The sequence below is a fragment of the Nyctereutes procyonoides genome, unplaced genomic scaffold, assembly GCF_905146905.1.
Source record: "Nyctereutes procyonoides isolate TBG_1078 unplaced genomic scaffold, NYPRO_anot_genome, whole genome shotgun sequence".
In the NCBI taxonomy this organism is placed as follows: domain Eukaryota; kingdom Metazoa; phylum Chordata; class Mammalia; order Carnivora; family Canidae; genus Nyctereutes; species Nyctereutes procyonoides.
This window is the reverse complement of record NW_026575020.1, coordinates 46294429-46310820: the sequence shown is the minus strand read 5'-3', so window position 1 is coordinate 46310820 and position 16392 is coordinate 46294429. Positions and strand designations below refer to the sequence as shown.

The 16392-nt window shown below is 54.0% G+C and overlaps 1 protein-coding gene across 1 annotated transcript in view; it reads left to right on the top strand.

Moving 5' to 3' along the window:
* SCN4A (sodium voltage-gated channel alpha subunit 4) overlaps positions 1-16392 on the top strand; it is a 43548-nt gene that overhangs the window by 9862 nt on the left and 17294 nt on the right. Inside the window, exons 3-14 of the mRNA XM_055330681.1 lie at positions 4760-5426; positions 5516-5634; positions 5774-5863; positions 6134-6262; positions 6754-6845; positions 8408-8722; positions 9520-9583; positions 9818-9959; positions 10729-10938; positions 11525-11678; positions 13563-13801; positions 15585-15758. Of these exons, the coding sequence (XP_055186656.1) occupies positions 5154-5426; positions 5516-5634; positions 5774-5863; positions 6134-6262; positions 6754-6845; positions 8408-8722; positions 9520-9583; positions 9818-9959; positions 10729-10938; positions 11525-11678; positions 13563-13801; positions 15585-15758 (2001 nt within the window). The 5' untranslated portion in view covers positions 4760-5153. The remainder of the gene's footprint in view (positions 1-4759; positions 5427-5515; positions 5635-5773; positions 5864-6133; positions 6263-6753; positions 6846-8407; positions 8723-9519; positions 9584-9817; positions 9960-10728; positions 10939-11524; positions 11679-13562; positions 13802-15584; positions 15759-16392) is intronic.

Sequence of the window (16392 nt, the reverse complement as noted above, 5' to 3'; positions counted from 1 at the left end):
TTCCAGAAGGGGGCTGCAGCCAACTGGGTTGAATGCTTCTCAGAGGTTGAGGGAGGTGAAGACAGAAACATGGTCAGCAGACTTGGCAGCAGAGGGGTGCTAGTGATTTGACAAAAGCCATTTAGGTTGAGTGGGGGGAATGGAAGCCAGGTTGGAATGGGCTGGAGTGAACAAAAGGTAAGGAAGTAAAGACAGCTGGTGTAGACACTTTCTAAGAAGTTTCTCCATGAAGGGGAACAGAAAAATAAGGCAATAGATGAAGGGAGGTATGAGGCCAGGAGGGTGGTTTCTGTCATCACTGCCATTATTTTTAAGATGGGAGAGCCTGATCATAGACAGGAAGTTGACGGTGGTAGAGAGAAGATAACTAGAGAGTGAAGTCCTTGGGAAGGCAAGAGGGGTCAGGGCTGAGCCCATGTGGACGGCCTGGCCTTTGGCGATTCCTCTTCTGTTTTAGCAAGATGACGGAGGCAGAGGGCAGCAAAGATGTTTCTGTCAGTTAAATGGTGTGCGATGCTATGTTCTCATTGAAGGCCGAGGCAAAGTCACCAGCTGGGAGCATCATGGGGAGGAATGTGGGGAGGTTGTGGGATGGTTTTCTCAAAGTGGAAAAGTGAGGCCTCCAGAGAAACCTACTCTCCCAGGGCAGAAGTGAGGGCAAACATACCATTTGTAACCAAGAAATCAACTGTGAACCCAGCCAGGCCCAGCCTTTGCCCCTGCAACACCTGGCCATGTATGGGCTGACCCAGGAACAGCAGAGCTGGGACAGGTGGGCCGGGGTTTCCCCAGATGAACGGGATGGAAGGAGAGAGAAGGCCAGAGTTGAGAGTATTTTCGAGGAGGGATTATGATTGATGATGGCTGTTATAGTTGAGCTAGGCAAGTCAGAGGGTTCTGTTGGAGAGGAAAAAATGCAGGGAAAGGGGTTAAGGCCAGGAGAATCCCAAGGATCACAGCAACAAGCACTTGACTATGACCTGAGAAGTAGGAAGTGGGGGGCAAATATCAGAGGTGAGGCAATGTCTGGTCATGATTTAGATTCAGAGTGTGCAACAGGAGAAAGGGGCAAAGGTAGAGCATTTCTCTAATTCATTCATTCATTCAATAACGTTTTATGGAGCACATGGCTGGCTCAGTCAGTAGAGTGTGCAACTTTTGATCTTAGAGTTGTGAGTTCAAGCCCCACATTGGGTATAGAGATTACTTAAAATCTTTTTAAAAAAATCTTTTGTTCAGCATCAGGCAACTTGGTGGTACAAAGGAGAAATCCACTCAGCCAGGGTGCCCAAGGAGGGCTTCCTAAAGGCACTGGTTCTTGTGTAGGTTGAGTCTAGAAAGACAAATTAAAGTTCTCTGGGGTGACAAAAAGGAGGGGCTCCATAAGCAAAGGCCTGGAGGTGGTTGTAAAACAGGTTGGCCCATTTGTGAGGATGGACGTAGTAGCCAGAGGATGGGTGCATGTGGGGCAGGGGAGGGTGGCAAGATAGGGACTGGATGGTGGTGAACCTGGAGAGCTAGGGAGGAGGGGTGTGGACATAGCATGAAACAGTAAGGAGCCACTGAAGGTATAGGCAGGTTTGCTGAGATTTGTGATTTTAGAAATGTGGATGGTGGATTACAGGGGAGCCCAGTGGGAAGGAGGGAAGCAGATGGGGGGCATCTGGACAAAATACAAGAGGGGTGATGAAGGAGTATGGAGAGCCTTGTAGGTGCCAGACCTGGGAATGGACCAGGTAAATCACCAACCAAAACCATGCCTCAACCTGCCTTGCCAGGTAGGGCATTTCCCCCTCATATAACAAGACATCCAGATGTGAAGTGGCTTCAGGGCTTCACACATTCCTCTGAAGAGGACAACAGATGAATTGACAATCAAGTGCATCAAGTGCGGATTTTGAAGGGAGAGATGAGGAGTCTGCCTGGGGCCGAGGATCACCAGGCTGGCTGTGCTGTCTGTGGGTCCAAAGCCCAGGGGAGAGCCCAAGGGAGAGAAGAGAGACAGGGATCAGGCAGCAGTCTTTAAACAGACCTATGCCAGTATGCCAGGCACCAGATTCGGTGACCCCAAACCCCAGGCTGTGAGGAGGCCGGTTGGGGAGACGGATACTACAATCACACAGGCAGGGCATGAATTACCGTTGACCTTAGAGCTTTGAAGGCTCTGCTGCACAAAGGGAGCTGTGACTTCCCTGGTCGGGGGCCTTTGATGAAGTGGGACTTTTTCTTAAAACAAAAAAACAATGCTTAAAAAAAGATTATCTCTCTCTCCCTCGGCCCCTCCCCCTGCTCTCTCTTTTTCTCTTTCTCTAAAAAAAAAAAAGCAGCAGCAGCAGCAAGGCAGTGGCAGTATGAGGTCCTGGGGGGGGGGGCAGGAGGGCCAGCTGGAAAGAAACCGCTGGGTGTGGGTGCTGGGGGGCCTCTAGGGACTCCAGTGAGTGTAGCTTCCACGAGCGCTGGGGTGGAGCCAGACAGTCTCTGGTTCTCTGTCGTCCCACTTGGGCCCCCATGAAGGGCAGAGTGGGCAGCGTCAGGCCAGAGGATTGTTGCCAGGCAAGGCCTGTGAACTGGGAGAGTGCCCAGCTGCCATGGGGTCTCTCCCAGGCCATGTGGCAGGTCAGTGTCTTCCGTGTGGGTGTGACCGCGGGGCTGGTGATGGGATGAAGGCGGGAAGGCGTGTGGCCAGTGGCAGGGTACGACCGATGGGTGTGTGCGCGTGTGTACATGTGTGTGCTCGCACGCTTGCACTCCCACCCACACGATGGGGCCGAGGAGCAGCTGAGGGTCAGCAGGGATGAGCAGAGTCATCCCCGTGGAAACACGACTCCCTGGGTGATGGTAGGGAGCAGCTGGGCGGCCAGGCTCGGGGGCGTGGCCGGCTCTGCCCAATGGCTCTGGCCTCTCCCTGGGCCGCCCTCCCCACCTGTTGACCAAGGCGCAGGGAAGTGCTGTGCTGGCTGGGGCAGGGGCACCACCAGGCATCTGCACCCGCTGAGACAGGCTGCCCTCTGATGTAGGAAAAGACGTTAGGTTTCCAAGCCGACGGCCACGAAAGAATTCTTGAGACGCCTTTGGTGCAAAAAGATGATTTTATTAAAGCACGGGGACAGGACCTGTGGGCAGAAAGAGCTGTATCGGGGTCATGAGGAGTGGCCCACTATAGACTTCAAGTTGAGAGGGAGTTAGGGAGAGCGTCTCTAAGGAATTTTGGAAGCAAGTTTTCCAGGACCTTGAGGGGGCTAGCTATTGTTGGGAAAGGGTCATTTATTACTGTCTAATAAAACCTGAGTCATGAAACCCTTCAGATGTATATTAGTGGGTCATACACTTGGGGGATGATTGCCAACATGTATCTTGCGGGGTAGAGATAAAAGAAATTTCTGAAGGAATTTTTTTTAGAGATTTTATTTATTTATTCATGTAAGACAGAGAGAAAGGCAGAGACATAGGCAGAGGGAGAAGCAGGCTCCCTGCCGGGAACCCGATGTGGAGCTCAATTCTGGGACCTGGGACCCAGGATCACGCCCTGAGCCCTGAGCCGAGGGCAGATGCTCAACCACTGAGCTACCCAGGTGCCCCTAAAGGGATTTTTATGTGTTAAAATAGACTTACAGGATCCCGGGGGTGGGGCTAAGCTTGCTTTTTGCCTTTAGCAAAGAATTAACATCAAGGCAGTTGAGTTACTAGAGGAATGTCACTCTGCCTGTTTCAAGGACTTGCCAATGGGCTCTAGATAGTAAGGAAATTTAATAATTTCTCTTTTGCCTTTGTTTCCCACATCACCCTCCAGTGTAGCTCCACATGCCTCTGGCGCCGTCTGTCTGAGCCCCTGTGTAGAGGGGTGGCTCTGGGGTGTCTAACCAGGCATGCCTTGCCATGGCTCGTGTGACTGGGCCACAGTGGTCCCCTGTGCCTGCCTGCTGATGTGGGCCACTCCCCAGGGCCTTTTGGAGAAGTGGGCCACCACCACCCTTCCACAGGGAATGGGCTCAGGAAGGCTGGGCCAGAGTGGGGCTGTCAAGAGAGGCCAAGGGACAGTCCACACAGTTACCACAGGCCTCCAAAACTCCGGTGGGTGCCTCTTCATCTGCCCCATCCACACAGGGACCACCAGCCAAAAACAGTCCCTGGGAGCTCTAACCCTGCCCCCACCATTGAAACTGTCCATGTCTTTGTCCCTTGTGTCCTCCTCTTCCACATTAGCATCTGCAGGCTCTCCTGACATAGCTTGCATCCTCCTGCTCCAGCCGCTCACTTGCCCACAGGTTGGATCCCACAGATTCCACGGGAGGTCATGGGTGGAACTCTGCAGAGCCTGGGTCCCTTCCTTCTTCCCTCTCCTAGCCCAACATCACACTTCCCCACAGCTCGGGACAGGGTAGCCCACACCACACATCTTTCTTTCCCCTTCCCTCCAGGCCAGTGGGGGCAAATACAGGCAGATTCACTATATTCTCCTTTCTCATGTCTTGGCAGACGTCACTAATCAATCACAGCCACCCTTTTGCACCAAGTCTGGCTCCAGCCTCGATGGTTGCTGCCTGTATCTCCAGGCAGCCCATACCAGCAGGTCCAGGTCACCCCTGAAGATGGAATCCATTTGCCATTCCTGCTTTAGGCTGCTCCCACCAGGCCCTTCATCTTGCCCCATGTGCGGTCCTCAGACCCACCTGCACATTCATATCTGACTCCTTTCCACCTCACTGCAGGATAGAGGCCACTTGAGCATAGCCAGCTGTGGTTCTCTCTGTCCCCATAGGCCGAGGCCACACAGTTCCAGAGCTTGGGCCCAGGAGGTGACTGAGGACACTGGGGCATTGCCCCCCCAAGTCTCCACACCGAAGAGGATCCAGTTGCTTTGCTGTCATCCTGAGGGCAGCCAACCCCCTGCTGGGGAGAGTATGGTGCCGGGCGGGGGGTGATGCTCTTATGTCCAGCACCTGTGCAGCAGCGGCACCCAGGCCTTACAGGCACATCTCCCAGTCCCAATAGGGCTTGCACACTGACTTCCCAGCCTGGCCCCAAGGCAGGGAGGAGGTGAGTAGCGGACAGCAGGCCCGGGGCGGGATAGCCGCCCAGCCCCTGGGGGGCTGCACACTGCAGCTGCCCCAACTCCCCACCACCCTCCTGGCTGCTGAGCCCAGGATGCCAGGATGGCCAGCTCATCTATGCCCACCCTGGTGCCTCTGGGCCCTGAGAGCCTGCGCCCCTTCACCCGGGAGTCCCTGGCAGCCATAGAACGGCGGATAGTGGAGAAGGAGGCCCGACAGCAGCGGAACAAGCAGATGGAGATTGAGGAGCCTGAAAGTAAGCCACGCAGTGACCTGGAGGCTGGCAAGAACCTGCCTCTCATCTACGGAGACCCCCCACCAGAGGTCATCGGTATCCCCTTGGAAGACCTGGACCCCTACTACAGCGACAAGAAGGTCTGGCCGGGTAGAGTTTCCTCTCCCTGCTTGTCCATCATCCATCTGTCTGCCTGTCCCTAGACCTCATGGCGCTCTCTCTGCCGCAGACCTTCATTGTCCTTAACAAGGGCAAGGCCATCTTCCGCTTCTCTGCCACACCCGCTCTCTACATGCTGAGCCCCTTCAGCATCATCAGACGTGGTGCCATCAAAGTACTCATCCACTCATATCCTGCCCAAGTGGGGCGAGTGCAGGTGAAGGAAGGGGTTGGGGATGGGGAAAGCCAGGTGCTGTAGGCGAGGAGGCCCTCCGTCCCCCCATTCCTCCCCACCTGCTCCCTCACTTTCCTTGACTCTCCCCCTGACGCTGTTCAGTATGTTCATCATGATCACCATCCTGACCAACTGTGTGTTCATGACCATGAGCAACCCGCCTTCCTGGTCCAAGCATGTGGAGTGAGTACCCCCCTCCTCGGAACGCCCCTCCCCAGGTCTGGGACACAGCCCACTCCATGGGTCTGTATTCTAAGCATGCCTTGAGTGGCACTGCTCTTGCCTTCCAGGAAGACACCCACTGTAACTGTCAACCCCATCAACACTGTAAGCCCCCAGGGTGGTGCACACTATCACTCTCACCGATATCAACACCATAGTTCATTTTTGTGACCTCCCTCCTGAGAGGTCCATCACTGCCACACCTGGCCCTGGCCACCCTCTCCCCACCAGGTACACATTCACAGGGATCTATACCTTTGAGTCCCTCATCAAGATGCTGGCCCGAGGCTTCTGCATTGATGACTTCACATTCCTCCGGGACCCCTGGAACTGGCTAGACTTCAGCGTCATCACAATGGCGTGAGCAGGGTCTGGAGGGCATCCTGAGGTTGAGGAGGGTGAAGAGGGGAGCAGTCTCAAGAAGGATAGCTGAGTGGGCTGACCCACTGGGAGGTGGACTGCTAGTGGGGGTGATGGGCAGGTGTGCAATGAGCTGCCCAATTCTATGGGCTGCCATTCCTGGGGTCTGGCTTGAAGGCAACTCCACATGGCATGTGCAACCACACGTGGCAGCCCAGGACCCCAATCCCACAGGCCCTCACACACTGGGAGAGCTGGGCTGCCCTTGCCACTCCCTGCTCTCAGCAAAGCTCCTGCACTGTCTTCCCCAGCTCTCAGGTCTCAATAGCAACCTTGGGGTGTCTGATTTGGCCTTCCCCCAACCCCTGTGGTAACACCAACCACAAGGAATTCCAGAGGAATCCTCATTCTGGGCCTAGAGAAGCTGTGATTTCTGCCCTAACATCCATTTCCGACTCTGACACAGCCTTTACTCCAACCCCCCTGCCCAGGTACCTGACGGAATTTGTGGACTTGGGCAACATCTCAGCCCTGAGAACCTTCAGAGTGCTGCGTGCCCTGAAAACCATCACAGTCATCCCAGGTACTGGAAAGGAGCAGAGACCCTCTGCCTAGGCCAGCAGGCCTCCCCCACACCCCACCTCACGTCCAGGCCTGGAACCTGACACTCAGATCCAAGAGCCTGACCCAGGGTCACAACACTCTCACACCACAACCTGGACACGGTGGGGCGGAGGGCATGGCCAGGGAGGAGCAGGGGCTAGAGGCTGGAGGATGGGCATTCGAGAGGCAGCATAACAAAGTAGTTAGAGCACAGACTCTGAGCCAGACTACCTGAGTTCAAGTCTCATCTCCACCACTTCCTAACTTTGACCTTAGGCAAGTGGTTCAACTTGTCTATGATGCAGTTTCCTTATCTATAAAATGTGTGTAATAATAGTACTGCTCATTGGGGTGTTATGAGGATGAAGTGTGCATGGAGAGTGTGTTAAATAAGATGAACAGACTGGGGAGAGCAGAGACCTCCCACCGAGAGAGAGAAAGGGAATGAGTGATGGAAAGGCCCAGCCTCCAAGTGCCAAATACAGAACACGCCACAAACCCACTGAGCAACCAGGCCAGGGCAGTTCCAAAGTAGTGCATCAAGAAGCATGAAATACGTAGAAGCCAGGTCAAAAAAGCACATGGAGAAACCAGACACAGTTCTCAAATGGACAGAAAGATAGTCTGAAAAGGGATGGAGAACAGACCCTGGAAGGAGGGTTTAGATCTGAATGCCAGAAAGTCCCATAGTTTTCCCCTAATCCAATACCCTCAAACTGTGGCTAAGGAAGGTCTTGAGAGGGGAAGTGCTTCCCAAAGGCCACACTGTTCACTGGCCAGTGAGTGAAGGCCACAGTATTCCTTAACACTATGCTTCCAGCATCCTCAGAGCTCGGAGGGTTTTAATAAGGTGGCTGTTTTCCACATCAGGTTAAGAAAAAGAAATGAACTGATATGGAAGTGTGTGTCACTCTGATTAGGCCCAAAGAAGTTATGGCTCTTCCATAAATGTTGGGAATCCATCCCTGGAAGTCTGTAAGATTTTCTATGCCTTTGTCTGTCCAAAGGGGCGGTTGCAATAATATCTCCTCAGTCTAGAGCTGCTGTTCCTTGGGTGTTACAGGCATTATAAGAAAAAGGGGTCTGTCGTCAAGTAAGTTAAGGCAACATGGTATGAAAGTTTTGTTTGTTTCTGCAGGCTTTGGTAGGATAATCTACAGTCTTGCTCTGAGAGCAGAATCTAGAACTGAGTCTTTCCCAAACATTTATCGAACCCCTCTCTTAAAGACACAGCTTGGGAGATCAGTGTTGTATAGGACATAGTTTGGGAGTGTTGACCTGGTGACATTTCTTCAACTCCACCATGTGTCTGTGTGTTGCTCTACGAGTGAGGCAACAGCCAGGAAAGGCTTTATAGTACATTCTTCTAGTGGCTGAGACTGTGGTCATTTAAAGGCTCCACATCAAGGATGCGATCAGAGAAAGGTGGGACTCATTTGGGAAGCCTTCAGGGAAGTGGTCAAGTCAAGCCTTGAAGGAGATGCAGTAGGCAAAGGCTTGAGGGGATTGGAGGGTGACTACTCTTACCTTCCTGCTGGTCAGGGTTGAAGACGATCGTGGGGGCGCTGATCCAGTCGGTGAAAAAGCTGTCGGACGTGATGATCCTCACCGTCTTCTGCCTGAGTGTCTTTGCGCTGGTGGGGCTGCAGCTCTTCATGGGAAACCTCCGGCAGAAATGCGTGCGCTGGCCCCCACCCTTCAACGACACCAACACCACGTGGTACGGCAATGACACATGGTATGGCAACGACACGTGGTATGGCAACGACACGTGGTACGGCAACGACACATGGAACAGCCATGAGAGCTGGGCCAGCAACTACACCTTTGACTGGGACGCCTACATCAATGACGAAGGTAAGAACACAGACTGGGGAGGCCGGTGGGATCTGTCCCAGCCCCAAGGACAGCCCCTTGTGAGATAAGTAGCAGGGGGGCACCTAAGCTTAAATCCATCCCTTGCCAGCTTGGGGAACCTCTGACAAGTCACTTGGTCTCCCTAACCCTCAGAACCCTCACCTCTAAAACTGAGGCAACAATGCCTTCCGCAAAGGGTGAGTGTGACAGTGACTGCCCCGTGGTTCTGAAAACCCTCCAGCTTTTGCTATGAAAAGCAGCAGCCCATAGTGACCATTCCCCTAACCTACACACTCCCTATTTTCCTCCATAACACGGCATGCTGGCACCCTGGCAGGGCCACCACCCCCGAACCCATACACTCACCTATTCACATGCCATCCTTCCCAGGGTCACACGCACAAGCCGCACATGCTCACACAGCCACGGTTAGTCCACACAAGGCCTTCTGGCAAATTAGAAAAAGGTACTCCTTCAGCCTGGCCCCTGGATTCCAGCTCCCCCCCCCATTCAGGGGGCCCTGCACAGGTGTGTGGTGGCCACATGCATGCACACACTCACTATCCCACCATCTGTGTCCCTGCTGCATCCTGATGGCCCATCCACACATGGGAGGCGCTGAGCTCCCTGTAGTGTATCTACCCAGAGACCTTAATGGAGGGGCAAGGGCAGCCAGAGAGCCTCCATCTGGTGCATGTGGTCCACACAGACGTGCCCATGGGCGTGCAATGGGTGCATGTGTCCACAGTGTCTCCACGTGAGTGATATGTTTCCTTTGTGGCCTCTGACTCCCAAAGGGAACTTCTATTTCCTGGAGGGTGCCAATGACGCCCTGCTTTGTGGGAACAGCAGCGATGCTGGGTGAGTGATACAAGGGAGTGGGAAAAGGTGGCCCAGAGGTGTCAGAAGATGGGAGTGGATTAGGGACAAGAAAGTGGGGGCCAGTGGGAATGTAAGGAACACCCATGTGAATGGAACATTTCCCTGCTTGGGGGACACAGACAGGACTATAGGATTTTTCCTCGGGATCCCCCATCTGTCCCTCGGCTGGAGTTCTCTTCCCTCACTAACACCAGCACCCCATTTTATCCCCAGGCACTGCCCCGAGGGTTATGAGTGTATCAAGGCTGGACGGAACCCCAACTATGGCTACACCAGCTATGATACATTCAGCTGGGCCTTCCTGGCTCTCTTCCGCCTCATGACCCAGGACTACTGGGAGAACCTCTTTCAGCTGGTACTACTGCCCCCACTCTGCTTCGCAGCCCCACAACTACCTCCCTCCAGCCCACAGCCTCCTCAGGGCGATGCAGGACCCATAACAAGGCCACCTCTTCCCTGTAGATGGCTTTTTGGAGCCCTCTGACACTGGGGACCTGCCCACATCTGAGCCACAGCCTCTCTTTCTTCACCCCCTTTGCCATAAGCACTGAGATCTGGGCCTGGCACAGACCCCCAGGCCTCACAGTAACCAGTAGGGTAGCTTAGAAATTCAACTCTACCCCTACACAATTATTTAGCTTCTATTATTTGCATGGTAGGCAGGTTGAGTCTGGAGCAGCAGTGCCTTCTGGTCCCTGGTAATGTTTCTAACACTGAAGATACTCATGAGAATAATAATAATGGCCACTATTATTTGTTGAGCTCTTATTAGATTCCAGGCACTGTAGCAGCTGTAGGATTCAAGTTGACCCCAAAGCCCTGTTCACCAATTTTTTTTTTTTTTTATATAAATCCTGGCTCTCTGATCTTAAGATGTCTGTCTCAGGTCCTCAGGGCTCTCTGAGCCAGGAGACCAGGAAAGTCTGGGCCCCAGGTGTATATTTTGAATGTGGCTTAGCCTGCCAAGGATGGCCATACCCTGCTTCAAGGTCCTCAAATCACCAGGCTCTGTGAGCGACCCTCCCTGTTTACCTATCTGGGCAATGGGTATGTGGAGAGGGATGGTGGGTGAGAGCAGGCAGTGTGCCCTGTGATGCTCCCTCTCTTTCTCCCCCTATTCTCAGACCCTTCGAGCAGCTGGCAAGACCTACATGATCTTCTTTGTGGTCATCATTTTCCTGGGCTCCTTCTACCTCATTAACCTGATCCTGGCGGTGGTGGCCATGGCATACGCAGAGCAGAATGAGGCCACACTGGCTGAGGATCAGGAGAAAGAAGAAGAGTTTCAGCAGATGCTGGAGAAATTTAAAAAGCAGCAGGAGGAGCTGGAAAAGGTGTGGACTCAGGGAGAGGAGGTTGAGGATCCAGGAATCTCCCTGGCCCTCAGCCTGGCCTCTCCTGCACAGGCTGAGGGTGAAGGAGAGGCATGGACTAGGGGCTGCAAGGCAGGGTGAGCTTAAGGCCCCAGGCTGGAGGTTTTAGTGGGATGGGAAGCAATAGAAAGAACATTCTGCAGCTCTGTGCCTCAATTTCCCTATAAACAATAAAGAATCTGGGGGAGTTAAATCTGAAGTAACCTTCCAGCTCAAATATCTATGGTCTTGGGATTCTTTCTGGGCAGGATATGGGCCTAGGGAGAAGTGAATCCTGTTGAGGCCCCCAGGGTGCAGCTTCCCATTTCCTCACCACCTGAGTAGAGGGTCAGTCAAGGCTTCCAAGAATGGGGGGTCTTCAGGGATGAAGGTCTCCAACTTTGGTCCCTACCTGGTCAATCTCATCACCACCAAAGTCTCCCCCACAACCTGCACCGGGCTCAGCACAGGACAAGAAGAGGGGCCCCCTCATAAAGAGAGACCCCTGTTAGTCCATCCACTGGGCTCTGAGATGGACTCTGTGCCTACCACCCATGCTGACCCACAGGCCAAGGCCGCCCAGGCTCTGGAAGGCGGGGAGGCAGATGGGGACCCAGCCCACGGCAAAGATTGCAATGGCAGCCTAGACACATCGCTGGGCGAGAAGGGGCCTCCAAGACAGAGCTGCAGTGCAGACAGTGGTATCTCAGATGCTATGGAAGGTGAGTGCTTGACAGCCCTATAGGCATGCCATCCTACATGTCCTGACAGTCGGGCCACTTGGGCTCCTGGGGGTGGGGGTGGGGCTGGCTGGGCCCAACATTGGAAGGACAGTAACTTAATATAGGTATCGAAGAAATGGCCATGATAAATATAGTCCTGGCGTAGCCTGGCCCAGTTCTGGATACAAGGCCAGGCTGCTGTGGGAACTGGGGGCTTCTGGAAGGGCTTCAGGGGCTACCAAGGTAATGGGGAAGGACAGGATAATATTAACCAAGAAAGCCCATTGTTTTGGAAACTGGAAATCCTGCTCATCAAATGTCTTCGGGGCAGAAGTTAAAGGTCAAAGGTCAAACTCTGCCCAGTTAGTCACAGATTCCCCCAAATCCGCATACTGCTCTACCATGTCAGGGAGAACAGGATAAGGTAACAAGGACAGGGTGGATAGACACAAACAAAGATGGATGGATGGATGGATGGATGGATGGATGGATGGATGGATGAGTGGGTGGGTGGATGGATGGATGGATGGATGAGTGGGTGGTGGATGGATGGATGGATGGATGGGTGGGTAGATGGGTGGATGAATGAATAGATGTATGGATGGGCTGAAAGATTAATGAATGGAAGAGACATGGTGTATGAATGGAGGGGAGGAAAGAGGGGAGGGAAAAAGGAGGAGGGAGAAAGGAGGGGAAGGAGGAATAAAGGAAATCTGACATGGAAGAGATCTGGTCCCCTTCCCAGGTCCCCCTCCCCTTCCTGGTGCCAGAAAGGACTTGGAGGACCTAGAGGACTTTGCAGATCTCTGGAGGGCACCTTCTTACCCAAACTTGTAGGACAGGCATCCAGGTGTCTGTGCCCTGCCAAAGAATGCCCCAGAGGGTGTTAAGTGTTACTGGCTGAGGAGGTCACTCAACACTGCCCTAGCCAGGACCATTGCGAGTTTTGGGTGTCAGACACTGTTTCCAACACCTGCAGTGATTTGGGGTCACCAGCTTGGGGATGGAGCTGTTACTATCAGACTAGAATCAGAAGCCTTTGAGAGATCCAATTAGCTCATTCGCTGGGGTGTCCCAATCATGCACTCAAACCCAGGTCTCCATGTGACTTCCCGACTCTTTCCTCATCTATGTCATGGGGGGCATTATTAATATTTCTTATAAATTTCCAATGGAAGGGAGAGCCCTCAGGGGGATCCTCAGTCTGCTCTGAGTAGCACTGGCCAGCAGAAGTGGAATGGGATTCAACCTTCTGCAGTGGCCTCCCACCTCTCCCTGGGAACCCTCAGAGATCAGATGTCTCCCCAGCCAGCCAGGATCACAGCCCTAGACCATGGGCAGGGGGTAGGAGTCACTGAGGGGTGGGCTCTGTAAGGTATGCCAAGAAGGCCCAGCCTGAGGTGGAGCATTAGAAGGGGCTTCAGGTAGGGCTGGGGGTTTAAGGAAGGGAGCATAAATGGGCAGTGTTTGGGCCATGTGGGCGGGGCTTCCAGGGACAGGTCTTCAGGGTGTTCCAGGGAGAGGGGACTTTGTTTTTTTTTTTTTTAATATTTTTTTCTTTATTTATTTATGATAGTCACAGAGAGAGAGAGAGAGAGGCAGAGACACAGGCAGAGGGAGAAGCAGGCTCCATCCACTGGGAGCCTGACGTGAGATTCGATCCCGTGTCTCCAGGATCGTGCCCTGGGCCAAAGGCAGGCGCCAAACCGCTGCGCCACCCAGGGATCCCGAGAGGGGACTTTGAAGTCAGCCTGGCTGAGGGGATGGGTTTGAGATGTGGAGTTCAAGGGCCAGGCCTGGAAGGTGGGGCCTGATATCTGGGTCAGGGAAGGAGGACCCTGGGGGTGAAGGTCCTCATCAGGTGTGTTTCTACCCTACTCCCAGAGCTGGAAGAGGCCCACCAGAAGTGCCCACCGTGGTGGTACAAATGCGCCCACAAAGTGCTCATATGGAACTGCTGCACCCCCTGGATGAAGTTCAAGAACATCATCCACTTGATTGTCATGGACCCCTTTGTGGACCTGGGCATCACCATCTGCATTGTGCTCAACACCCTCTTCATGGCCATGGAGCACTACCCCATGACAGAGCACTTTGATAACGTGCTGACCGTGGGCAACCTGGTAGGGAGGGGACATGGAAAGGTGTCATTCCCAGGCAGGACCGGAGAGGGGCCACAGGGCCCCATGGGGCCATCTGGACTTTGTGGCTATATGGGGCATTCTTGGGGGGCATATGGGGACAAGCTGGGCTTATTCTCCCCACATATGGGGGGCATGAGTTGAGATACAAGGGAGGTACATGGGGTGATCCATGAGATGTGGAATTGAAGTTTTAGGGTATTTGGAGGCAGAGAGAGTAGGGATAAGGTGCTGGACATTTTAAGATCAGGTCCTATGGTCTGGGGTCCAGGCCATGCCCTGGAGGCAGAAGTGGGGGAGTCGGGGCACGGGTGATAGGTATCCCCTTTCAAAGGTTGTTATGGGCCTAAGAGGGACGGAAGGACCTGAAAATGGGGGCATACAGCTTTGGGCCCCCAGGCCCAAGAGGCCCCCCTGGGGCATGGTCCCCCAACCCAGCCCCCTGCCCACTACATTTCTCCAGCATGGCCAGGCCAGCTCCCCTTGGGCCTTTCCTGCCTGGCTATTGTTGACACGCACTGATCCGCCTGCTTATCCCTGCCCATTAGGAGCATTATCACCTCATTCCCAGCGCCTGTGGAGGCTGACAAAGGGAAAAAGCCGCCTTAACCTCCAGCCCTACCCCGCCCTTTCCAAGTCCCTTAGAACTTTTTCCAGATGGCCAATGGGCAAGGTGTTCCCCTCACCCTGAGGATGAGGAGAGCCCAAGGAGAATAAGATTTGGGGGCCTGCAGCAGTGTGAGGACTTTGTGGGTGACATGGGCATCAGAGCCTGGACTCCCAGCCTGTGAGGCAGGCGCTTCTATCCCATGGAGATGTCTGAGGCAGCCATGCCAGACCAGGCTAGAGGGGGGCAAGGGTGTGCTCTGGACTCACAGTGCAGCTGCTGGGGTGTGTGTGATGGGCCCAGCCTGCCACCTGCCTACCCCCTGCCCACCCCTTGCCCGCACTATACTGCTGTCTGGCCACCTGCTATGGCCAGGAACAGCTCCTGGGCGGGGTTCAGCATGTGCCCAGGCAGGCTGTGGACCAGGGCAGCTGGTGCCCGGCAGGAGGGGGGCTGTGCCCAGGGAGCTTTCAGAGGCTAGGCAGCCCTTACACCCCTGCACCAGGTTCATGGAGGGCAGCTCAGGTCTCCTCATGGATCCCTGACCTTGCCCCCTTTTGGCCCCTACCCTAGACTTCTGAGTCCATCAAGATTTGCTGAGTTCTGGGACTCTTGCTAATCAGGGTAGAGCGGGTAGGGCATAGAGACAGAAAGACTGAATTAAGCACCCCAAGACCTGGGGTTGAAGCCTGACTCATTCCCACATGGGTGGCGTGAGACAGCACTTGCCGCTTAGCTCCCTGAGTCTCAGTGTCCTCATGTCTGGGGCAAGTGACAATCACTCGCAACTCTGTAGAAATTGGCGTCCCAGTGAGGTCTGAATGTGAACTACCAAGTGGTGCATGAGTGCTAAGTATTATGATTGGGGTGAGGCCCCAAGAAGTGAAATGACTGGCTCATGATCACAAGCCCAGAAGCAGATGGGTTCAGGTCTCTCTCAGGGTGGTACCCACTCTGCCCTGTGGCTCAGCCGTTCCACTCTTCACTCACACACGCACACGTGTGGGCTGTGGGGATCACTGCCTGCCCCCACTCAGGCCTCCAGACCCCTCCCCTCAGGCCCTGCTGGCTCTGCCAGAAGGTGGGAGTCAGTGGGGAGACTCCCAAGGCCCTGTGCTCCCTGAGGCTCTGTGACGTGGACCGCACCCCATCCCGCAGGTCTTCACTGGCATCTTCACGGCAGAGATGGTACTGAAGCTCATCGCCATGGACCCCTACGAGTACTTCCAGCAGGGCTGGAACATCTTCGACAGTATCATTGTCACCCTCAGCCTGGTGGAACTGGGCCTGGCCAACGTGCAAGGGCTGTCCGTGCTCCGCTCCTTCCGACTGGTGCGTGAGATCCTTCCGACCATGCTGAGGCTGGGAGGAGTGGGGGGACACAGGAATATGGGAAGAGTGAGCCCCAAGAAGCCACTTGTATGTGCCACCCTGCCTCTCAGAACCTTTCTTACTGGAAATGGGGAGAAAGAGAGCCCATCTCTCCCCTTATCACATAGGGTTGCCAGGGACCAAAATGAAAACCCGGGGAGCTGACATTTGGGCTTGACTCCTTGGTGACCTTGGGTGACAGTGGAGCACAGACCATATTGCAGACCTGAAGGCTGGGACTCATTAGAAGTGGAATTGGGAATCTGATTTAGTATCCTTTCCACCATCCCATGGGAGCACTTTTATATATTTTTAACTTTATTATGGGACCTGTCATTCATCCACAAACCTATAAAGTATAATGAACTTTTGTGTACCTTTCACCCACTCTGATGGCCATCAACATTCTATAGTCCTTATTCCATCTGTCCCCCACTTTTTATTTATTTTTTTTAAGATTTTATGTATTTATTCATGAGAGACAAACAGAGAGACAGAGACACAGGCAGAGGGAGAACCAGGCTCCCTGTGGGGAGCCTGATGTGGGACTTGATCCTGGGACTCCAGGATCACGTCCTGAGCCAAAGGCAGATGC